The 24,921-nt window shown below is 57.3% G+C and overlaps 1 protein-coding gene across 1 annotated transcript in view; it reads left to right on the top strand.

Annotated features, from left to right (window-relative positions):
- Positions 1-17,747, top strand: part of LOC133340739 (protein sidekick-2-like) — a 166,214-nt gene extending 148,467 nt beyond the window's left edge. Inside the window, exons 34-44 of the mRNA XM_061549129.1 lie at positions 216-317; positions 1,057-1,172; positions 2,092-2,293; positions 5,566-5,703; positions 6,663-6,824; positions 7,469-7,594; positions 9,731-9,895; positions 10,466-10,606; positions 11,224-11,362; positions 11,882-12,023; positions 16,935-17,747. Coding sequence (XP_061405113.1) covers positions 216-317; positions 1,057-1,172; positions 2,092-2,293; positions 5,566-5,703; positions 6,663-6,824; positions 7,469-7,594; positions 9,731-9,895; positions 10,466-10,606; positions 11,224-11,362; positions 11,882-12,023; positions 16,935-17,237 — 1,736 coding nt within the window. The 3' untranslated portion in view covers positions 17,238-17,747. The remainder of the gene's footprint in view (positions 1-215; positions 318-1,056; positions 1,173-2,091; positions 2,294-5,565; positions 5,704-6,662; positions 6,825-7,468; positions 7,595-9,730; positions 9,896-10,465; positions 10,607-11,223; positions 11,363-11,881; positions 12,024-16,934) is intronic.
- Positions 17,748-24,921: the final 7,174 nt, after the last annotated feature.

Below are 24,921 nucleotides of genomic sequence, written 5' to 3'. Positions count from 1 at the left end.
AACTCAGCCTCAAATGAGTACCTGGTGCGATGTGTAAACATCGCCACTCAGGAGACAAAGGGCGTGGTGCTGGCCACCCACCCCCTCGTGTGCTGTGCAAGCTTCACAGGTGCTACTCTCTAACTGCACTTGCCCCAACAGTCCGTTCAGGCTGCACGGGGGCAGTCTGTGTCTTTGTGCTCACTGTGTGCGTGTGTGTCTCTGCGTGTGCTCAGAACTCACGAAGTTTCGCCGCTACGAGGTGATCGTCAGCGCCTACAACGCCGCAGGGGAAGGACCCCCCACGGCTCCCCTCCAGGTGTACGTGGGGGAAGCAGGTAACCCCCCCCACCCCACCTCATTAAACACACACAAAGTTTGAGGGCTCCCCGTATAGCCTACACATACCGCTTGGGCAAGTGCACCGATTAAGGCTGGCAAGATGCACGAGGTGTTGGTGTAGCCGACGTATGTGCACGCCACCGATTGCTCATTTGTGGCTGAGTCGATCTTGTGGCCGCCGGGGTGGTTCAGTCCTTCGTCACCGAATGTTAGTCGCGAGCGGGGATCGAACTCGCGCCCCACGGGGTGCGTAGCGCAGGTGCGCGCACCGCTCCGCCACCGCTCCGCAAGCGCGTTGCGTACACGCGCACTGACAAAGACACGATCCTGTAGCCTTAACGGGCTGTTGGGGCAAGTGCTGTTCGTGAGCACCTCTAGAGATTAGCACGGGTGGGTGGCCAGCACCACATCCGGCCACATTTTTTTCTCCCGAGTGGCGATGTGTGCACATCGCGCCAGGTCCAGCACTTATTTGAGGCCGAGTCGACCTAGGGGAAGTCCAGGACCGGTTCAGATAATCGTCACTGGTGTGTTGGCCGTGAGCGAGAATGGAACTCGGGTCACCGGGTTCGTAGCGCAGCACACTAACCACTACACCACTGCTCCCCACGCTAACAAATACAAACCAAGACAAAGATCCCCCGTATAGCGTGCACACACTTTGCCCATGTGCGTAACTGACCGATTGTTTTAACTTTTTGCACGATTTTCCTTTTCCCGGTTGGGCCACGCAAGTGCCCTCGGCGCCCCCCCAGAGCGTAGTGGTACGGCCGACGAGCTCCACTCAGCTGGAGGTGACGTGGGACCCCCCTCCTGCTGGAGCGCACAATGGAATCATCCAGGGGTACAAGGTGAGTGGCTGACCTTGACCTCCCGCGGTCAGGGTTTCACTCGTGTTTTGCTTAGCTAGGGGAGAGCTCGAGAGTGACCTGGGTCACGAAATTGACCAACGCAACCGCGCCATAAAAGGAGATTTAAAAAAACACAGTGCACGGCCACAATGTTCAATAAATAAAAACGAACAACACAAGTTGGATTCTTGGACATCAAACTTTTAAAATCCATCCGTGGTAAAATAAAGTAACGGAAACACGAGCATAGATCGCTGGTGATTATTGCACGAGTATGCAAACTGGCAGGTTGATGTTAGAGAGGTCACGTCCAGTCGATGGGGGTGGTAGAGTACGTGCCATCATCAATTGCGTCTATGTGTGTGAGCGCGCGATTCGCTGAGTTTGTGAGTGGTGGTGAGTGCGTGTGTGTGTGTGTGCCTGAGTGGTGGTGAGTGCATATGTGTGTGTGCCTGAGTGGTGGGGTGGGTGTGTGCGCGCGTTTGTGTGTCTGTCTGGGGAGCGGTAGTGTAGCGGTTAGCGCGCTGCGCTACTAACCTGGCGACCCGAGTTCGATTCCCGCTCACGGCCATTTGTGACGGTTATAATTGTCTAAACCGGTCCTCAGACTCAAATGAGTACCTGTTGTGGTGCGTAAAAACATCGTCACTGGGGAGACAAAGGCGGCCGTGTGCCGTGCCGGCCTTCATAAGTGCTCGCTAACAGCACTTGCCCCAACAGTCTGTTAAGGCTATACGGGGGATTTTGTCTTTTTATCGCCTTCGTAGGCGCGCCGTGCCGGAATTCACAATTCGCTCGCTAACGACATTTGCCCCGACAACCTGTTAAAGATCACACGGTGTGGGTTGGAGGTGGTGGTGTTGGTGGTGGGGGCGGGGGGGGATCTTTGACTGTGTACCTCTGCGGGCCTCCTGTGTAGGTGTACTACAGCGACGCGGGGCGGCGCGAGGCCGGCGGCGCCGCCGCGCCGGAGAGCGCCCGGACGCTCTTCCTCCCCGAGACGAGCGTGCGCTTGCGCAACCTCACGGGCTACACGGCCTACGCGGTGGCCGTGTGCGCCTACAACTCGGCCGGAGAGGGGCCCCGCGCGGGGCCCGTCACGGCCCGCACGCTCGCCGCTGGTGAGCGGAAAACTCGCCCCGGTGCCGATCACTCGCTCGCTCGCTCGCTCGCGCGTGCGGGCTTCAGGTGCCAGTGTTGTCAGCGAGCAGCACCTATGAAGGCTGGAACGACGCGCGCCTATGAAGGGGTGGTTGTTGTCTGAAACCACGACCGGCCGGCCGCCTTTGTCTCCCCATCCTCCAATGCTGATGCTTACACACTCTGACCAGGTGCACTAACCACTGTGCCACCGTTCCCCACACCCACGCAAGCACGCACACACTCATCCATCACCCGTGCACCCACCCTCACCCACCCGTGCACTTGCACTCACCCACCCATGCACTCACCCAGCCACTCACTCATGCACCCACCCACACCCTCACCGTACACGCCTCTCCTCCGCCCCTAAGCGGGGTTGAGCCTGGTTTAGTGCCTGGATGGGAGATCCGCACCAGGGCTTGCCAGGTGCTGTAGGCGCGCAGTGTTCAGGCAGTGGCGGTGATGAGCGTCATCCCCTCGCACGGAGCAGCGCTGTGCCCAGGTGTTCTCCGGGGGCTCTGCGTTTGCCTCCCACGCGAAGCCGAACTCTCATTAATTGCGGAATTCAGGGCCAGGCGAGCAGATTTAGCGGTTGCCCCACTGAACAGGAGTGCCGGGCCTCGGTGAGGCATTGCTGGGCAAATGATTTCCATTAGATGTTAACAGGGCCCGGAGCAACGGGTACAGCGGAGATAACAGGCTGAGTGATAATGAAGCCGGCAACCTGAGTCGGATTGATTGATTTAGTGTAAGGATCTCAGCATCCCAAAGCGCATTGCTTTGCATCTCAATCATTCAATTTCCCCCATTATAATTGCCTCTTCCGCTCTAGTGGTGGGAGTTGTGGTGGTGCTCGCCTGCGCGGCGCGTGGCCTGTAATCCAGCACTGTAGAGGCAACGAGGGTCGGGGGGTCGCCACGTCAATGTTGTCGCGAAGCTCCCTTTGTGTGCGGAGGCGAGGAGGAGCCGTACCCTGGACGATGCCGGGGGAAGGAAGTACGGCAAAATAAAAAAAATACAATGTGGACTTCCACCTGTTCTGGCTGTATGGGATAGAGCGTTTCCCCCTCGCACGCGTGGGTTTTCTCCAGGTGTTCCGGTTTACACCAAAACGTGAGCACTTATTAGTTGTGCTGATAACACGTTGACATATTTGTAGGACCGCGAAGCTTGGGCAATTGTTGGTCGTGCAGGCCGCTCACCGCGTGGCTGCTGCTGCTGCCGCTGCTGCCTCACCGCTCATCTGCGGTTCCTCCTCCTGGCGCCTCTGAGTCATCCTCTGTCTCTCTCTCTCTCAACGAGAGTGAGGAGCGGAGTTGACATTGGCAGATTTGAAAAAAACGCCCTCATCATCCAGCAGTGGAGCGGCTGTCCACGTAAAAAGCTCAGCACAGCACGTTCTCTCCTCGCCTCACCCCCTTGCGTCGACCGCTCCGTGCTTGCCCCCCCCCCTCCCCCGTGCCCACGGAGAGGGTCCCGTCCCCCGTGGGGCCCGTGCCGTCATGCCGAATGGAATCGCGAATCGCGAATCACCGGCCCCACTAAGCGGTAGGCCGCGCTCGGCCCCGCGGCGCTTCGTGAAATGTTGAAGTGGCCCGCGGGCAGCACCGCTGGGGGCGGGGGCGGCGATCGGCCGCTTCACCCCCCCCCCCGCCGCCCTCCCCCCGGGTCGTGCTCCCACACACGGCGAGTGGCGAGCGAGGACGGAGGGGGCACGGACGGACGGACGGGGGCAGTGTCCCCCCTCGCTCCTGCGGTCCTCACTCACTCAAGGTTCCTGGTGACCCAGTGACTGGTTCCTGGTCCCTGGTGACCCAGTGACTGGTTCCTGGTCCCTGGTGACCCAGTGACTGGTTCCTGGTCCCTAGTGACCCAGTGACTGGTCCCTGGTGACCCAGTGACTGGTTCCTGGTGACTTAATGACGCTGCACCTGGAGACTCAGGGTCCCTGGTTCCTTTCGACTGCCACGCGCACGCCGTGCACAAGGCGCAGCTCTGTGTGGGTGAGACGATGGGAGGGGTAGAGGGGTAGGGGGGTAGCTGAGTTACCGTGCCACGGGAGAGCCCCCCACCCACTCTCCCTTAATGCTCACCGACAGCGAGTTGGGGGGGGGCGGGGGGGGCGTTTTGTATTTTGTATTTCCCTGCGAGCGACGCCAGGGGCCGTGCTCCGTGCTCAGCGTGAGCTGTGAGCTGAGCCAGACTCGCCCAGCCACTCGCACCTTGCAGCACACAGGCACATATCCTGCACCCCACACACAACCTGGCGCAATCAGTATTGGGGAGACAAAGGCGGCCGGGCGTGGTGTTGCAATGCCGGCCTTCGTAGGTGCTACGCGCTCCACGGAGGGTCCTTGTCTCGGTGTGCTGGAGGGAAGGAGGGTTGCCAACATTGAACATTCACGCGCCAAGGGCGCCGATTCGAGTGTTGTCAGCGGCTGAGAGTTGCGTGCGCGTGTGTGTGTTCTCACGCGCGTGCGTGCGCGTGCCCGCCTCCTTGGCATTGCCTCCACGTCCTGCGCGCCGTGCCCGGGTCGCGCTGCGTGGAGCTTGCGGCACTCAGCAGCAATGTCTCTTTAATGAGCGAGCGGGCGGGGTGCAGAACACGAGATAATGCCCCCCCCCCCAATCCCCCCCCCACTCCCATCCTCCCCCCCAAATCCCCCCCCCACTCCCATCCTCCCCCAATCCCCCCCCCAATCCCCTCCTCCCCCCTCAACTCCCCTCCTGCCCCCCCCATCCCCCCCACTCCCCTCCTCCCCCCACTCCCCCCCCCCAAGCCCCCTAGAACTCCCCTCCTCCCCCTCAACCCCCCCCCCAACTCCCCTCCTCCCCGCCAGCACCGGTTGGCAGATCAGATGGCGATCGTCATGCTGTGCCGATGACGGTGGTGGTGGTGTTGTTGTTGTTGTTGCTGTTGTTGTAGCACGTGGACAGGAGACGGCTCCGTGGGTGCGCAGAGTAGCGCTGTGCAGCGCGCTAACCCCTGCGCCACCGCTCCCTACTCACACTCCTGTGTCGTGCGCGCACACACGCATACACTCACACGCACACACGCACTCACACACACGCACTCACACACACACACACAATAATACACACACGCACACACGCACTCACACACACACACTCACACACTCACGCACTCACACACATGCACGCACACACTTACACACGCACTCACACACACACGCACTCACACACACGCACACACGCACACATACACACACACGCACTCACGCACGCACAGCCCCCTCCGCGCCCTCGTTCCTCAGGTTCTGGGACGTGACCTCAACGTCGCTGAACGTGACCTGGGGGCCTCCCGCGCAGCCCAACGGGGTCCTGTCCGGTTACCGCCTCGTCTACAAACCCTCGCTGCCCGTGCACGGTGGGTAGCCCCCCCCCCTCCCCCCCAACCCCCCTCCCCCCAACCCCACTCCCCCCCAACCCCCCTCCCCCCCAACCCCACTCCCCCCAACCCCCCTCCCCCAACCCCACTCCCCCCCAACCCCCCTCCCCCCAACCCCACTCCCCCCCAACCCCCCTCCCCCCCACCCCACTCCCCCCAACCCCACTCCCCCCAACCCCCCTCCCCCCCAACCCCCCTCCCCCCCAACCCCCCTCCCCCCTTAACCCCCCTCCCCCCAACCCCACTCCCCCCCCAACCCCCCTCCCCCCCAACCCCCCTCCCCCCCAACCCCACTCCCCCCCAACCCCCCTCCCCCCCAACCCCCCTCCCTCCCAACCCCCCTCCCCCCCAACCCCACTCCCCCCCAACCCCCCTCCCCCCCAACCCCCCTCCCTCCCAACCCCCCTCCCCCCCAACCCCACTCCCCCCCAACCCCCCTCCCCCCCAACCCCCCTCCCTCCCAACCCCCCTCCCCCCCAACCCCCTTCCCCCCCAATCCCCCTCCGCCCCCCAATCCCCCTCCCCCCCAACTCCCCTTCCCCCTCCGTGGCCCCATCCACACGCCCCCCCCCCCGCACCCTGAACCCCCTCGAGGTTGAGCTGGACAGCTCCTTGCGAAAGGCAAGGTGGCGGTGGTGGTGTGGTGAGTGTGGTGGTGGTGGTGGTGGTAGTGGTGTGGTGAGCGTGGTGGTGGTGGTGTGGTGGTGATGGTGTGTACGGGTGAGGAATGTGGTGAGTGTGGTGGTGGTGTGTACGGGTGAGGAATGTGGTGAGTGTGGTGGTGGTGGTGATGTTCACAGGTGAGGAATGTGGTGAGTGTGCCGTGGTGGTCGTGGTTGAACCGATCGCGCGGGTGAGCGTTCGCGGTGAGCGTGCGGTGGTCCGGCGGTGGTGAGCGTGCGGTGGTGAGCGCGTGTGCGGGTTGCGGCGCCGTGCAGGGGTGAGTAAGATCGTGAGTGTGGAGGTGAGGGCCGACGCTCCGCGCTGGCTCCGCGTCAAGGACCTGGCCCCCGCGCTGCCCTTCCAATTCCGTGTGCGCGCGCGGACCTTCGCGTTCGGGCCCGAGCTCGAGGCCAACGTGAGCACGGCGCCGGCACACGGTGGGTGTACACGCACACTCACACTTACACACACACTCACACACTCACACACACACACACTCACACACACTTGTACTCACACTCACACACACACTCGTGTACACACACTCACTGTCACACACACACACGTGTACTCACTGTCACACACACACGTGTACTCACACTCACGTGTACTCACACACACGTGTACTCAGACTCACACTCACTGTCACATACACACGTGTACTCACACTCACACACATGTACTCACTGTCACACACACACACACGCACTCGTGTACTGACACGTGTACTCACACACACTCACACACACGTGTACTCACACACACACTCACACACTCACGTGTACTCACACACACGTGTACTCACACTCACACACGTGTACTCACTGTCACACACACACACACGTGTACTCACACACACACACACTCGTGTACTCACTGTCACACACACGTGTACTCACACACGCGTACTCACACTCACACACGTGTACTGGCGTGTACGCAAGTGTAATTACACTCACTCACCTCTACTCACATGCCGTGCCGACCTTCACAGAGAGGTGCTGCTACTCGCTATCAGCAGCACTTGCCCCGACAGTCTATCAAAGGCTACACCGCGGGGTGGCGGTCTTTGTCTTTGCAGGCGCCCCAGGGCCCCCCGGCTCCCCCGTGGTGTACCAGTACGGCCACGAGGTCCACCTGCAGTGGAGTCACGGCGACCCGGGCCTGGCCCCCGTCACCGGCTACCTGGTGGAGGCCCGACCCTCGGGTACGTACGGAGCAGCAGGAGTAGCAGGAGGAGGAGCAGGAGAGGCTTGCGGAGGCCCCAATGTGGTTCGTGGCCAGGGCGGTCCTCCACGTCTGTCGTGGCAATAATCTCCGTCCGTCCGCCACGGCGGAGGTGAATCTGGAATTTCAACAGGGACCGACATCTCAGCTTCATTGGCCCTGGTCAAGGCCTTCGATATCATCAAGAGGCCGGGGCTTTGCGTTGTTGTTCTTCGTGCTTTAGGGGTGGGGGGGGTCCCTTGCCTCCTGCTCGTGATCAATTAGGACCTTCACGATGATGGGCAGGCCCGGTTGCGAGCTGCGTGGCTGGGAGTCGGAACAATTCCCTGTTCACGTTGGGGTGCGACAGGCATGTCCTTCGGCTCGTGCACTTGTTAACATACGGCTTGACCGTGTAGTTCGATACAAATTTCCATGGCTGTACTGGAGGAATATATCCATCTGGTGCAGGTACAATGGGAGGCTGATCGATGCCCGTGTGCGGTCGAGGGATGGCTCCCTATTCTACTCCCCTCCGTGCGCTCTCTCCGCTCCAGTAACCGTGGCCTTCTGTTGAATCGCCCGAGCAACTCTGCTCGGTGGGGGGTCACTCTTTCTTCTCTGCTGCCCCCACAGCCTGGAGCTCCCTTGCCCCCCCCCCCGCCCCCCGCCCCCCGCCACAACCAACACGGCCCAGCGGCAGCGCTAGATTCGCCGCTTGTCACAGAGCTCCACGGTTCGAATCGGGCGGCGGGCCCCGAGTTATTACTGCCGGCGCAGTGACCGTGGCAATTCCACGGCAGCGTGCGCCGTCTTGCTTCGCCTTGGCAGTGGAGACGTTAAAGACCCCCGTGGCGTCATTCGCAAGAGTCGGCCATCATGTGCCACAGGCGCGACAGTCCACATCTTTTTTTTAAAATCCTTTATATTAAGTTCGCTAGCTTGCTTGCTTGCGTGCTTGCGTGCTTGCTTGCTTGCTTACGACCGTGCAAATCTTTCGGTCGTTTTTTAACCCACTTCCCGTTATCCAATCGAGCTGACATTTCCACACAGACTCGTTGTGCGAGACAATTAATGTTCGTGAAAATTTTTTTCCAAAATTTTACACTGTTTAGGGAAAACAAATTAAATTTTTAATTACCAATTGCTTAATACTGGCAGACAATCATCTGACCCATAGGTGGCAGCCATCTCAATCCAGAGGACGAGAGGACTCTAGCCGCCACGCATATAAAGGATTTATAGTGAAAAACTTTGTTTTTACGGGTTATACTTATTACTCGTTTGGAATCTACCAACCCCAACCTACCGCAAACAAAAAAACTTTGGCAGGACCCTCCTGAAAAAAACTGCCATGAGACACGGCAAATCATTCATGGATCAACAAGCGAAGTCGTCGGTTTAACACGGAGTAGGCTTTCGTGACCAATAGTATCCATAATAGAGGGTTTTTTTGTGTTAGATCTCATAAATGTACACGACCTAACCCAAAATACCTCTTATCAAGCGAAGTAGAAGTAGTAATAACCAATAATGATGACGATTATTTGAATAATAACAGCCGTGCTGTTGACTCCGTTGCCCCAGTTTAAGGCCAGGCCCCCAGAGGCTTTCCCTCTTCGCCCTCCCAGTGACCGACTGCCTCTCTCCCACGCGATCCAACCCCCCAAAAAAACACGTGATGATCCATCGCTCGCGAAAGCCTACGACGTGTTGCCACCCTCTTTCTCTCTCTCTGTACCAGCAGTGGTTCTTCTTCTTCTTAACCTGCGGTGGCACGCACTCACTGGGGTTGTGAGACGCCCTTTCTGGGGGGTACGAGGCATGGGCAGGTTTTTTTTGTCGAAGGTAAATCGTCGACAACACAAATTAAGGAACGGGCACGTAAGTCACAACTTACTTCGTTTCATCAACCCCCTGTGCATTTACCAACATCATGACATAGTTTTTAACGACCGAGAACCCAAGGGGGTGTTGTGCAAGGCTGCAGCAAAGGTTACGAAGCACCCGCCCTGCGCAACAAGCGAGTTCACCGTGTCCCGTACGGAATCCGGCCGAGAAGCAGCGCTCCCCAATCCACGCCACCACTCTCCGATGTCACCCTGGGCCCCCCCCCCCCCCCTTGTGCGTGCCTCAGACGACGGCCTGTGGGACCTCCTGGCCAAGGACATCCCTCGCGAGGCGACGTCGCACTCGCTGCGCCCCGGCCTGCTCCGCCGGGGCCTCACGTACACCTTCCGCATGTCGGCCGTGAACCGCTACGGCTCGGGGACACCGGGGCCCCCCTCGCAGCCCCTCACCAGTGAGCACAGCCTCCCACCAGCAGCACTACCAGCAGCAGCAGCACCAGCACCAGCACCACCACCACCAGCAGCTCCACCACCAGCACCCCCAGCACCAGCACCACCAGCACCACCACCACCAGCACCACCACCAGCACCAGCAACAGCACCACCAGCCCCACCATCACGAGCACCACCACCAGCAGCACCACCACCAGCACCACCACCAGCATCACCAGCACCACCACCACCACCAGCACCACCACCAGCACCACCACCAGCACCACCACCAGCAGTACCACCACCAGCGGCACTACTACCACCACCACTAGCACTGACGTCATGATCGCCGTCATTATCGCAATCATCATCAACGTCACCCGTCAAGAATCACCGATCGCTTCACCGTCACCGATCACGAATCCACAGCCTCACCCGTGCTTAACACCACACTGGGTGACGAGAGACCATCTGCTGTACCCCCCCCCCCTGCCACCCCCGCTGCCACCCCCCCTGCCACCCCCCCTGCCACCCTCTGCCACCCTCTGCCACCCCCCCCCCCCTGCCACCCCCCCCCCCGCCACCCCCAGCGCACCTGGAGGCGGCGTTCTACGACGAGTGGTGGTTCCTGGTGGTGGTGGCGCTCAGCGGCCTCCTCCTCATCCTCCTCCTCGTCTTTGTCCTCGTCGTGCGCGGCCAGCGCCAGCGGCACAAGCGCAGGGCGCATTCCGGTGACGCACGCCAGCCCCGCATCGCCGCCAACATCATCATCATCACCGTTAACATCATCATCGTCACCGTTAACATCATCATCATCACCTTTAACATCATCCACGTCACCGTTAACATCATCGTCGACATCATCATCATCATCATCGTCGTAATCGTCGTCGACATCGTCGTCCAACATTATCCACATCGTTAACATCTTCTTAAACCCATCCACATGACCATTAACATAATCGTCAACTTCATCATCATCATCGTTAACATCATCGTCGTTAACATCATCCCCACCATCGTTAACATCATCCACACCATCGTTAACATCATCATCGTGAACATCATCATCATCGTTTTTATCATGATCGTGAACATCATCATCATCGTGAACATCATCATCATTGTGAACATCATTATCGTTAACATCATTCACTTCATCGTGAACATCATCCACATCATCGTGAACATCATCATCTTGAACATCATCATCGTGAACATCATCATCGTGAACATCATCATCATAGCGAACATCATCATCGTGAACATCATCGTCATCATCCACATCGCCGCCATCACCATCGTCGTCATCACTATCCCCCTGCCCCTCGTGACCCCGTGACCCCAGGAGCGGTGGTGAAGGGCGGCACGTTGGGGAACCAGGAGATGGTGAGTCTGGACGAGCGCTTCGCTGCCAGCCTGGAGCTCAGCGAGCGGCGCCTGCCCGTCAAGAACACGTTCTGCCACCCCAACGGAGCACCCTCCAGGTGACCCGACCAGACGAACACTCACACACTCGCCCGTACACTCACCTGTACACTCAAACACTCACCCGTACACACACCCGTACACTCAACCACTCACCCGTACACTCACTGGTACACTCACCCGCACACTCACACACTCACCTGTACACTCACCTGTAGACTCACCCGTACACTCAACCACTCACCTGTACACTCACCCGTACACTCAACCACTCACCCGTACACTCACTGGTACACTCACCCGCACACTCACACACTCACCGGTACACACACCAGTACACTCACCCGCACACTCACACACTGGGTAAGTGGGTGGGTGGGTGGACTGAGTGAGCGAGCCGTGTGGGTTGAATGAGTGCGCTGGGTGAGTGCGCTGGGTGAGCGTGCCGTGTGGGTGGGTGAGTGAGTGAGTGCGCTGGGTGAGTACACTGGGTGAGCGTGCCGTGTGGGTGAGTGAGTGCACAGGGTGAGTCTGCTAAGTGCCGGCTGCACCCCCCCTACCCCCCACCACCCACCCAGGTCCCCGTCGGACCGCAGCCCCACGTCGCTGGGCGTGGCGGAGGACGAGGCGCCCGCGCAGTACGCGGAGTTTGGCAAGAGCGACTCCCTCCTGTCGAGCCCCAGCCTCAAGCACAAGCTGTCCGACATCCCCGAGTCGCCGGTGAGGTCCGCTCGGCAGCGCCTGCGTGTGGCGCACGCACCCCGCTCGAGCACCCCGCCAAACAGCCCAAGGGGCTCGGAGCACCAAGATCGCCAGAGCCCGGATCCTGGGTTCTAATTAGGGGGTTCCAAGTCACCGTATGTGACCGTATGTGATTGAACCGCCCTCTAGAGCAAGTCACTGTGGACTCGCATGGAGGGCCGTAGACTCGCCCAGGGAACCACGGACTCGCAGACAGTCATAGACTCACATAGAGACCCAGAGATGTGTTGTTTTTTTAATGAGCCTGCGGGTGGCGGTGGAGGCGGGAAGGGAAAATCGACGTCTTTGGCGCGGAATCAGCCACCCGGGCCACCATCGCCATCTGCTGTTCCCCACGCTCGTTCGCTCGCCGCGCGAAACGGAGCGAGCGCCACGTGGGAGGGGAGACGCGGCGGCTGCCGCTGTCTCCGCTGCTAGCCGGGGCCCCTGTCGGCCTGTGTGCGATGTCTGCGCTGCACACACACAGACGCGTCGCTGTGACGCCAGACGGGTCCCATCCCCGGGGTTGTGCCGTGACTGAGACAGCTGAGTTGGTGGTGTGCGGTGTCTCGTTGGCACTGTGAGCTGGGAGCAGCCGCCAAACTTTGATGATCTTTTTTTTTTTTGGGGACACATTTCATATTTTTTTTTCGGTGGTGCTTCTGCTGCTGCTGCGACTGCTGCTGCGTTGGCAGTGGTGCAAAATCACAATTAGCAACAACAACAACTCAATACATCCATCAATAGCACTGTGTGTGGCCTTCAAAGGGAAAACAATATATAGCAGGCGACGTTCCGAGCAATGGCCCTTTTTCGTGTGTGTTTGAAGAAGGGCAATTGCACGAAATGTCTCACCTATTATATTGTTTTTTCCTTTTAAGGCCGCAGTGTTATTTGACGAATTTCACGTTGGGTTTTGTGCTTTTTAAAAAAAAATGTCACTCATTCTGCACTGCTGCCACCAATAATACGGAGTTTCTTCCCCCCAGCCACCCGTGCTGTCGACCCCCTTCTGCTGTTTACATGCTGACTCCAGACCTTACATTTTGGTCTCTACGCCGATCACCGACTTGCCTGACTCTTTTGCCCCTGTAAACAAGTTGCCCTGTTTCCATAGAGCTAGCTTGAGATAATAATCGTAGTTTAGTTCACTCGGCGTTTGCCTTGTTCTTGTAGCGAGCAAAGCTATCATCACTAAGGAAGGCGCTACTGTTTTTCACAGACGACTCAGCCTCAATTGAGGACCTGGATGCGATGTAAAAAAAAAAAAACCCTTCCGTGGGAGACAAAGGCGGCCGGGCGTTGTTCTGGCCACCCACCCCCTCGTGTGCAGTGCCGGCCTTCGTAGGCGCTCGCTAACGGCACTTGCCCCAACAGTCAGTTCTGTTGATAGCCCGTACGGGGGATCTTTGTCTTTGTTTGGCCTCCCCTCCCCCCGCCCGCTGGACAGGAAAACGGCTCAGGTGATGGCTTACGCGATAATCCTGGCAAACGGGTGCGAGCTGGGAGCGCTCGCCTCGCACAGTTAGTGCCGTGGCTTTTCTTTTTTCTGTGCAGGAGGACAATTTGCACGCGCGGATGTCGAGGTGCGGATTGGCGATTATGGGCGGGCGACAGATTGCGCAGCGCGCGCACAGGCAGACCGTGACACGCGCGGGGACATTTAATAAGAGCAACGCAATTTATTTTTTTATTCGTTTTTCTTCAGAACACCTCCTCTCATTAAAGCGGCTTCCAAAAATTGTGTAATTTGTAGCACAAAAAAAGGTAATAATAAGAATCAGCTGTACCCTAAGCGCACCTGTGTTAGCATAAGGCGTGTGCGTGAGCGTGAGCGTGCGGGTCCGTGCAGGAATGTCCGCGTGAGTGTCGATTTGTGTGCACGGACGTGTGCGGATGTGTGCGCGTGCGGTCCCAGTGTGTGTACGAGCAATAACAAGCGGCGAATAATTGCACCGGCCGTGGGCCTCTTCTACTTCAGCTCAGAGTTAAAAACGAGTACCTGGTGTGGTGTGTAAAAACATCGCCACCGGGGAGACAAAGGCTGCCGGGCGTGGTGCCGGCTACCCACCCCCGTCGTGTGCCAGTGCCGACCTTCGTAGGCGCTCGCTGACAGCACTTGCCCCAACAGCAGTCTGTTAAAGGCCGTGCCGGGGGATCTTTGTCTTTGTTCTCGTGCCAACGTGCGCCCGCCCGGAGCTCCCCACGTGGCCTCCCTCGCCGGCGTGGTGGTGCAACACCGACCCGACCTCAAATTCACCCACGACCACCAACCACGACCACCGCCAACTTCAGACGATTGTTGTGCCAGCGTGGCCCTGCGGTGTCTCAGACCCAGTGCCGGATTATCCTCGTTGCAAAAGTAGCTACATACTGTAGTAGCTACTACATATGTAGTAGTAGCTACTACATATTGTAGTAGCTACTACTAAATATTGTAGTAGCTACGGGCCAAGCACTTTCAAGGGCCCCGCGCTAAATGCTTTCAAGCTATCAATTCCGGTTCGGTGATTCTGCACTTGCTCTATTACTATAGTACTATACCGCCTTCAACTTTTACGAACGACCGGGTGTTTAAGGTTAGCGATTTGTCGCATTATCTGGCTGTATAGCAAATGAAAAAATACAATGACTTTACTGTGCAAGTAAAAATTCGTGTTTTAATATTTATGTGTTTATTTACTTATTTAGGGCCCCTTTGTAACATAAACTACAGGCCCCACACTAGCTTACTCCGGCACTGCTCAGACCCGTGGGGGGGGGGGGTATGGGGAGGGGGTGGGCTGGGGGTGCCTTTGCTTGCTCAGCAATGCCAGGAACCCCAGCCAGCACCCACCTAGGAACACCACTCAAACATCTAATTGTTGCTACTCTTTGGGTCTTTCGTTAAAGTCACGTTGATAGAAAAAAATAATTTATTAAAAATGTGTTGTTTATCGTCTCGCACGCGCTCGCTCGGTCGCCCGCTCAACCGTGCGCTCATTCACATCTCTCTCTGTCTGTGTGTGTGGCTGCACACGCGCTAATTGATTTATCGAGGCCGCTCCCTCCACCCACTGAGTGAACTCGATGGCTCAGGGCGATTTTGTGTGAGCCGGGGGGTGGGGGGTGGCAGGGCGTGAGGAAAACGTTCGGCCGGACCAGGGGCCGGCAAGCGACAATAGCAAGGGAGAGCCGCTTTCTTCGAATTCGGTGTTAATTGAACTCGGAATGTCAAGGGCCGCGATGCACCATGAACGATGTCGTGACGGAGCGGCCGAGGGGGGAGGCCCCGGTGGAAGAGGGGAGGGGTGGGGGCGGAGGGGGGAGCCCCCGGTGGGAGAGGAGGAGGGGTGGGGGCGGAGGGGGGAGCCCCCAGTGGGAGGGGGGAGGGGTGACCGCACTAAAATGCGTTAAACGCGGTGTATCGCCACAACTAGAGCGAGCTGACGCTGCTCTCACAGCATCCTCCGTCGGGGTGAGCCCGCACTGCGGCGTGGGCGCGCGCGCCACAAGGGGCCGCCGTCACGAAACGTATCTTCGCAAGGCCCTGGATGCTAAGGGGGGGGGGCGATTTTTTGTTTAAATTCTACGTGCGTCTAAACTGTTGTGACGCCCCCCCCCCTCTCCTCCCCCCTCTCCTCCCCCAACCGCACCCCCCTTTTCAACGCCAGCGGCAGCCGCGGGACATCGCTTTGAAGCCCGCTGACTCCGTTCGCTCGCCGATTTTCTCGTTACCTTGCTAATAGTTTTCCGAGCGATCCTAATTAGCGTGGGAGCTGTTGGGGAAGGTGGGGGGGGTAGGGGGGGACGGTGGGGGGGTGGGGGGGTGTCTCGGCTTTGATGTCCAAACAGCGCCGCCGTCTTTCGAGTTGGCTGAGAACGACGTCGACTTCTCTTCGCGACTCAAAGCGGTCGGGTGGGGGAGCGGCGGTGCCGGGGAGGAGGTGGTGGTGGGTAGGGGGGGGGGGTTGGTGGGGGGGTGGGTGGGTGGGAGGTGGCTCGGCGTGGGTGCGGTGATGAATGGAGCGCGGTGTCAATGGTTGACGCTCGGTTGATGTCACCGCCTCTGCCGCGGTGACGGCACCGTGAGCCGTGGTGAGACGGCGATGCGGGCTCTGGCACTGCTGTGAGTGGCGGCTGCGTCTGGGGGGGGGGGTTCTCCTGCCCACCACCTGCACTACCACCTGCACCACCACCAACACCTGCACCACCACCTCCACCAACACCTCTACCACCACCTGCACCACCACCTCCACCACCACCTCCTACACCTCCACCTGCACCACCACCTCTACCACCACCTCCACCACCACCTGCACCAACACCTGCACCAAAACCACCACCTACACTACCACCTGCACCACCACCTCCACCAACACCTGCACCACCACCTCCACCACCACCTCCTACACCTCCACCACCACCTGCACCACCACCACCACCTCCACCACCATCTCCTACACCTCCACCACCACCTGCACCATAACCTCCACCACCTCCACCACCACCCTCCGAATTTTTTAACTTTGGGTTCAGATTCTCTTTCGCTGACGTGCAATTTCCACACGATGTAAGGGAGCCACTTCTGTTGGAGCTATCATTTTGTGGCCGTGTCGCTTCTGGAAAAATAATTTTAATAGCTCAGTGGGCTTTACCTGATACAATAACTATATATCAAGTTGAGTTTCATTTCTATATTTTTGTTAAGTGATTTGTTTAATTTTCCTATACGTTGCACTCCAATCGTGTGGTTTGTACTGCTTGTTGTTGTGAACGTTCTTACCCGCCCTTACTGGACATGTTTAAAAAAAACAACTTCATAGCTCATCGGATTCCTCCAGTATAAATATTCAGACTTTCAATTCCGCTACAATGTGTGCCCCCCACCCTCCACCTCCCCTAACTCAGCTGAGCGAGCGAGAGAGCGAGTGCGAGGCGGAGGGACCCGCACCGGCACCCGCGCCGTCCTGCGACTTCGCCGGCGAGCCGGAGCCCGGAGCGCCTGCGGCTCACTCCTTCGTGGACCACTACGCCACCGAGGCGCCCTACTACGGCTCGTGGCGGAGGCAGCGGCCCAATGCGCGGGCGTGCTGCGGCGAGCGCGGCGAGGCCGAGGGGGCGAACCACGCGGTGAGGCAGTATCCCTCCGCCGAGGGCCTCGCCGGTCTGGGTCCGGGCTTCACCATGTCGGGATTCTCGTCCTTCGTGTGAGGGCGCAGCGACTCTGCTGGACAGCTGTGGCGGAGGTGGGGGGGGGGGCCAAGGGAAAGAGCTTCATAGCTCATCGGATTCCTCCGGTGTGAATGAATATTCTGGACTCGCGCGGAAAGATGACTGCACAACAAGTGGGGAGAGGTGTTGCTGCGGGGTTTTGTTTGGTGCGACGTCCTTGGAAGAGAGAAGGTGCACTTCAGGCGGGAACCTCATTGACAAACAAAAAACATTGTCCTCATCGCACGGAACACGACGGAGCGACGATGGAACTGAAGGGAAACAAACGCAACGCTGCAATAATGGAAAGGGGGGAATTCAACCTGACGACGCGGGGGGTGGAGTGGGGGGTCCTCGCTTGAGTCGGCGGCCCTCCGCGCAGCGGTGGCCTCGACAGACGTCGCCAAGTCCCCGGTGCACGGCCACCGCTGTTCTCCAACGCGACCGCTAACACCGCGCGTGAACAGCGGAGCTTCGAGGTGACAATAGAAATAAACGTGTTTTGACGCAGCAACGCTCCACTGTCCCGTCAACGCTGGCTGTCACACAGAGTCGGGGGAGGAGCGGGGCGGGGTGCTGTTGCAGACACTGGCAATGGTGTCTGGGGAGAGGCCTGCCTCTAAGACGTCCCCGAGAAATCGTTGCTCCCTGCCCTCGTCATTGCCCGCGATGGTGACAGAACAAACAGGAATCTTGCCATGGTGTGGTGACGGTGGAGGAGGAGGAGGCTGGGGAAGCCTCCTGCTATGATTCTGAACTGAATGGCAACGGGATTAGCTGCAGTGCACCACTCTCCCGGAAAACTTGAAAAACCAAAACGTCTTCATCTGCCGACGCCTTCTTTGAACGTGACCACACGAGTTGCTTATTTATTTGCGTTCTTGGTGCTGGTTGGTGGTGGGGGGGGGGAGGCATTGTGTTGTGTACGTCTGACAAGATCAAGATGACGGCATGGCATTATTGCGTTTTGGCTCCAGCGTGCCACGGGGTGGAGGGATGCCACGGCGGGGGAGAGGGGTGGCACGGGTCGCTTGGATAGCTCAACGCGAGATGGCACAGATGGTTTACCGCGAGATGGCACAGAGAGTTTACCGCGAGATGGCACAGAGAGTTTACCGCGAGATGGCACAGAGAGTTTACCGCGAGATGGCACAGAGAGTTTACCGCGAGATGGCACAGAGAGTTTACCGCGAGATGGCACAGAGAGTTTACCGCGAGATGGCACAACAACAAGTCTGGAGAGGAATGATCTCCATGCTCCCGACAGCAATCACAGAACTGCGCAAAACTTAAAAAATATTACATATATATTGTCGGTTTTTATTTTAATAGCACACGTGTGAATATGTTTGACTCGTGGAGGAGGGGCGGGCGGGGGAGGCACCTGGAGACGATCACGCGGTGGAATTTTGGTGACATCCGCGCGTGGTTGGGCGTGATCAAGGCGGTTCGCGCTCGGTGGCGAGAGGCTTTCGCGTCACAACGAGGCCTTCGCTTCGTGGATCAAAACGGCTCGAGCAAGCGACGGAGAAGGGCCTTTCATCAGCCTCCCTCCCTCTCCCTTCCAGACGACACCGACGCTTCTTCTTCTTCTCTCTCTCTCTCGCGCGCCCGGCTCACATCCTCCGTCCCGTTTGAAATTATGCAAAATTGGCGCCGTGCGTGATGGAGGAAGGGGCGGCTTCTCATAGAGCCAAGTTTAGTCACAGGGTTTTTGCCCGTTGTGAAAACGCCTGGCGTTTGTCACTGCGCGGATCTCCTCCTGCCTGCGCTCGGCACGCTTCGGTTCTTATGGGGAAGCGGCAGGCGGTGGTTGCCGGTGGCATCGCCGATTTGTCGGTTGCAATTCGAGCTCGTAATCCCCAACGCATCGAATCGCACGCGTCTAACAACTATTATTTCCGAATCGTGTAAGTTCTAATGGGTTCACGTGGCCGCCGCCTCCAGCCATTAGAGGCTGCTACATTATTAAAAAAAATATTCTTGAATCTACTCTGTGACCTGAATCACAAATATTTGTTGAATCGGGGGGGGGGGGGGGGGCGGGTGGTGCGGTTAATCGATACACTTGGGGGGAACGGCTGGCAACGTCATTAATCACAGCAGCGTCAACAGCACAAGTCGAGATTTTTGTTTTAAAAAAAAAAAAATCTGTTTTAAACAAGTAGCTGACTTGAGATGTCATTGAGTTTATCAGCAGCAGTCGCCATGATCTATCCACCGCTGGGTGAAGGCCTCCCAAAGCCACTGCCGCCGCCATCTCTCACGACGGACGTAGACAAATCCACCGTCGTGGTATCGTCGAGTTTAACGAGAATAACATGATTTTTTTTCACGGTCGCCATCGGACGTTCGGTGCGTAGGCGCGCACACGTCACTCCTTGTCACCTTTCGACGTGAACCATCACCTGGCATGGCATCGATTTCCTGCTCACCTCAAACAACAACAAAATCCGACCAATAGGAGCCAGAGACGGGTAGCTGTGCCATGTGGTTGAAGCCATGTAATTCCGCCAATAACGTTTATATCGTGTGTCGTGTTCACTTTATATCACCATTACCGTACTCTAGAGGTGAATAAGTGTTGACTGGATGTTAGTGTTTTTACGGTCACTAGTTCTGCAGATCATCACATGAATGTCCCTAGGCTAGAAGCGTCGTTTTTTTTTTTTTTATGAATATTATTATTGTCATTCAGCCAGTGTAGGGCTTAAACGGTTATGGTTTTGTTTCCGTTAAGTATGCCGTTAAACCTCCCCGAACAATCCGCAATTTTCACCGGTGAAGCAATCTCCGCACGGTACTCAACGTCAAAAACGAGAAGTATGGGTGCCTACGTGATGATGACATTGCCAGCGTATGTCAAGAGTGTGTGCGCGCCAGTGTGTACGATAGTGTGCTAGTGTATGAACATCTGTCGGTATGCGTGTGTGCCAATGTGTATGCAAACATCTCAGTGTGCCAGTGTGTGTTTGAGCCCCGGTGATTATGTCCATTTGTGTAGTGTGTGCCAGTGTGTCCCAGTGTGTGGTGTACCTTTGTGTTGCACACGAACAGACAACCACACTGACAGAATACGCCACCCCCAACACAAAGATAAACATCTGTGGAGTGACGCAGCTGAGGCTGACAATTCGGATGCATTCTCTAGCCTCCATTCCCAGGTATGGGCTAAAGTGGCACCTCGGGACAGAGTCGTCTTCTTAGGTGACCTCAACTTCCGAGTGGGTCATGGCACGAGCACTTGTGCAGGGATAATTGGAAGACATGGGGCCCGGTCAGCGAAACAAAAAACTGGATCAGGTTGCTAGATATTTACGGAGCCCAAGGGCTTGTAATTACCAATACACTGTTATGTCATCGGACACAACCACAAATACTATTTGATCCAAGGAAGAACATCTGCTGGGCTGTATAATGCTCGATCAGAGAAGGCGAGTCTGTGTTCCTGACGCCAGCACCTGCTGTGGCGCCAATCTGACCACCAGCAGTGTCATCCATAATATATGCATGCCATTATTCCTCTATGGGGGTGGGCATAGACCTAGGACCGCATCCAAATCCACGATAGCTTGGTCTCAACTAGCTATTGAAAGTTGCAAGTGAGAATGTTAATATTGCTTCCAACTAGGGTTGCATTCCCCCCCCCCATCTCCTGCCAAGGAGAAATTGGCGATGTTTAGGACCGTGATTTATACAGGTGGCTCATTCGGGATGCATTGGGTTCCCTAGTCCAGACCTTCCCCAGAAACACTCGCTGGCGGAGGAGGTGTTTCAGCTGACCGGGCTTTTATTCGGTTGGATCGAGAGATCTAAACAGGCGCAACATGGGCCAGAGAGATGTGTGCGCTTGCCGTTGACTAGTACCATCGATTTCGAGATCGGCCTCTGTGGAGTAGGCTTGTTAAAGACTTCCTGACAGTTAAAGGTAAAACACAGCATGGTGACATTAGTGGGAACCACGCGCTCTGCATCTGCCAGTCATCTTGGTCTATTTATCCCTAACGCATGGGTGTGTACCACGATTTCCTGCCAGCAGCGAGCCTTCAAACACTTCACGTGGGCTCAAAGTGCACCTAGCCTGGCACAAGGGCCATGGTGACATCGGAGCCACTTAGTGGCGGCTGGCGATTGTTGGTGTGTCTATGCGTGGCTCTGCTCCCAGCGTGTGTGTGTGTGTGTGCGCCAGTTTTTGTAGCGTGTGCGTGTGTGCTTGTTGCTGCCATTGGCCACACTTTCAACCTGTACACGATATGAAGCCCCATTTTTCGCCCAAGCAAAATCTGACAATTCCATCATCAAATCGCCAGGTGAGGAACATCGATCGCAGTACTGTCCACGTTTCGTTGTTGTTCAAAATTGTGTTGACTGACATTCAGTGCTGTTCATGAGTTTCGAACATGATCTGATGATTTGAGAAAAAAAGCAATAATCGATGATATATTCAAATATAACAATTTAGCTTAGGCCCTCAACTGGAGTTGTGACCACCTGCGCCACCACAACTTCATTCGCTGCACTCCGTTTCGTGTCACCCATTCGCAATATATCCCCGCGTGGAAATATGTATCATCGCTGTTGATAGCACCGCAAAAATAGACGTAGCAGCTCGTTCCGTTATTTATTCATGTACAGTATCCGATTATTTATTTACACGATTTGTTACACTTATTTATTTCACGGGCACTTAAATGTTTTCAAAGGGTGCGGGGTGTGTGGTGGGGGGGTGGGGGGGTTGTTGATATATCGCGGATCGACGCGTTCGATTTCGGTTCGCGCGATTGGGGACGAACCCGAGTGTCGCCCCACTTTTCCGTCACGGGCAAAAGATGCGGTGCTCTGTTTTGCCCGCAGTGCGTGCGCGTGCGTGCGTGCGTGCGTGCGCGTGTGCGCGCGTGGTTTTTTGTTGTCTCTCTCTCTCTCTATGTCTGCTCACGTAGGACGAAGACGGCTAGCAGACCAATATGCAACGGCGAGGCCATGCCCTCGGCCTGGCTCTCGCGGTGTACAAAGCGGCTGCCCCCGATCCTCTACCCCCCCGGTCCCGCACTCCACTCTCACCCCCGTGCAACAAATCCCGTCCTCTCGTCGGCCGCACCGAGGACCAATCCCGAACAACAACTCCAGACCTCGCGCGCACCTTCTTCTTCACCCCTCCCTCCCTCCTCCTCCTTGACCTCCGTGCTGACCCAGTGCCAGAGGTCACTCTCCATCGGCTCGCGAGCCGAAACCGCCCAATTAAAAGTTTCCAGAGCAGTATCGGTCCCCAACGGTCCAGTTAAAACAACAGCACGGCGTTTCGTGGCGGGGAAAAGGATCATATCCGCAACAGGATCCGCAGACTCCAACTTCCCGGTGCACGTGGAACGTTGGCCCAATGTTTAAGCCAACGTTAGTCAAACGGTTTCAAGACATGGCCTGGATGACCACCAAAATAGTCTGCGGAACTGTTGCATATATACACACACGTATCTTTTTTTCTCACAAAATATGACGGTGGCTCGCGAAAAATCGTCCAGGGTCGACAGTCATATTTACAGGTCAACGAAGGGATGGGAGCCACACCGCACACTGCACCCGAGTGCGCCACAAGGATGACCGGCGTCTCGACCTGCAGAGTTCACGTACTTATAACACGAGTTGTCATGGTTGTTACGTAGCGACGGTTCCTAATCCGCGGATGCCTTCGTCATTGGGATACGCCTGTCTCGTGGCAAGGTTTGCAAGGGTGTTGCAGCCCGTGGGGGAGTACTGCGAGGTGTGTGTGTGCCAGGAGATGGCAGTGCTGAGCGAGGCGCCACGGTTTTCTCCGGATCCTCCTGCTCGCTCCCACACAAGGCCACGCTCTCTGTAATGGAGTGAGCAGGAAGCCTCCTGAAGGTTTCTCAAGACTCGGCGAGGCTTTATTGAGTCTATAATTGGCGTTGTTGATAGACCGGTAAAGGAATGTCAGCATTTAATTGTGAAGACGTTTCAACTGCACTCCATTATTGCGAGGTCGTCCCCGGTAAATGAGACTTGAGGTCTCAGGTCTCGATGTACTCTCTTGACCTGCCTATGAAAGTCCTAATATTACTCCTGCTACTTCTGGGGACAGCGTGACCAAATGGAGATGGAGATAATTTATTGGGAGTGTGGCGCTTGACTTTCCCCTAGGTATCAAGTGAAATCGCTGCAATCTCCTGGCTCTGAGTCCACACCTCGTCACCCCGGGGAACTGCAAATAATTACGAGCCAGTGGCACGCCGTGCGGGATAAAGCGAGCACCTGGTGATGGCTCACGGCAGCCGCCGGGCTTGAGGTGGGGCAGGGGGGCATGCTGGAGGTCAGAACGGGGGGGGGGGCAGCTTCCCCCTGCAGGGTGCTCTGGTGTGGATTTGTGGTGGTGCAGGGTGATCTCTATTGGTCTGTGGTAGTGCAGGGTGCCCTGTGGTGGCACATGGTGCTCTGTGGGTCTGTGAGGCTGCAGGGTGCTCTGTCGTAGTGCATGGTGCATTATGATCACACGTGGAGGAGGTGAGACCCTATCTGCGCCAGGGGTTCAGGGCAGGGACCCGGGGAGGCTCCAAGGCTGCAGGGAGCCGGCTCCCCGCTCGGCACGTGCCATCGGTAATTTAGCGCCGATAGCATCGCTGGCCTGGGCGTTCTGTTCAGTTATTGTCCTGTAGGTGTAGCACTACGCCTTCGGCAAAGCCACACCACCTGATGCACTTTATCTGGACCCCATACTCCCCCTGGGACTCCACCATAGCACATTGTCCCGGGCGGGGAGAGGGGGATTCTAATTTTACACGGTGTCCGTGGGCGGTGCGCTATGAGGGCGACTTTAGTGTCCCTGGGTGGGTCCTGAGCGTGGCGCATTGTCGCAAGTGGCCCTGAGGGTGGCACAGTGTTCATGGGGGACCCTGAGCTGAGACATTGTCCCTGGGTGATGGACCCTGAGGGTGACACACTGTCCCTGGGAGCCCCGAGGTGACGCATTATCCCTGGCTTGGCTCTGAAATAACAGTGTCCCTGGGTGCGCCCCGAGGGTGAAACTCTGTCCCTCGGTGCGCCCCGAGGGAACAGTGTCCCTGGCTTGGCCCTGAGGTGGCACTGTTCCTGGGTTGGCCCTGAGGGTGACGCGTTATCCTTGGCTTGGCTCTGAAATAACAGTGTCCCTGGGTGCGACATGAGGGTGAACTCTGTCCCTAGGTGCGCCCCGTGGGAACAGTGTCCCTGGCTTGGCCCTGAGGTGGCACTGTTCTTTGGTTGGCCCTGAGGGTGACGCATTATCCTTGGCTTGGCTCTGAAATAACAGTGTCCCTGGGTGCGACATGAGGGTGGCACACTGTCCCTGGGTGCGACCTGAGAATGGCAGATTAGTTCCCGAGACCCAGAGGCGACACAATATCCCTGGGTTGGCTCTGAGGTGGCACGCCGACTTTGGGGTACAGCTGTACGGTTGCCACCTTTTCCACAAACCAAACGCAGCCCGGTTCTTTCTTGCAAAACAATGCAAGTATCTTGCAATGAAGGTCAACACGGTTAGGCCAATCCCCAGGCTGTCCGGGCCAAACCCGGGCAGGTCAAACCAGGTCAAACCCGGGAAGGTCAAACAGGTCAAAACCCTGACAGGTGGCAGCCCTAGTTGGCCCTGAGATGGCATCGGGTCCCAAGTGCCCGTATGATGTGGCACATTGTC

The sequence above is a fragment of the Lethenteron reissneri genome, chromosome 10, assembly GCF_015708825.2.
Source record: "Lethenteron reissneri isolate LAM-NWPU_2019-01 chromosome 10, ASM1570882v1, whole genome shotgun sequence".
Classification (NCBI taxonomy): domain Eukaryota; kingdom Metazoa; phylum Chordata; class Hyperoartia; order Petromyzontiformes; family Petromyzontidae; genus Lethenteron; species Lethenteron reissneri.
The sequence above is the reverse complement of the archived record's forward strand: the minus strand, read 5'-3'. Positions and strand labels throughout refer to the sequence as shown.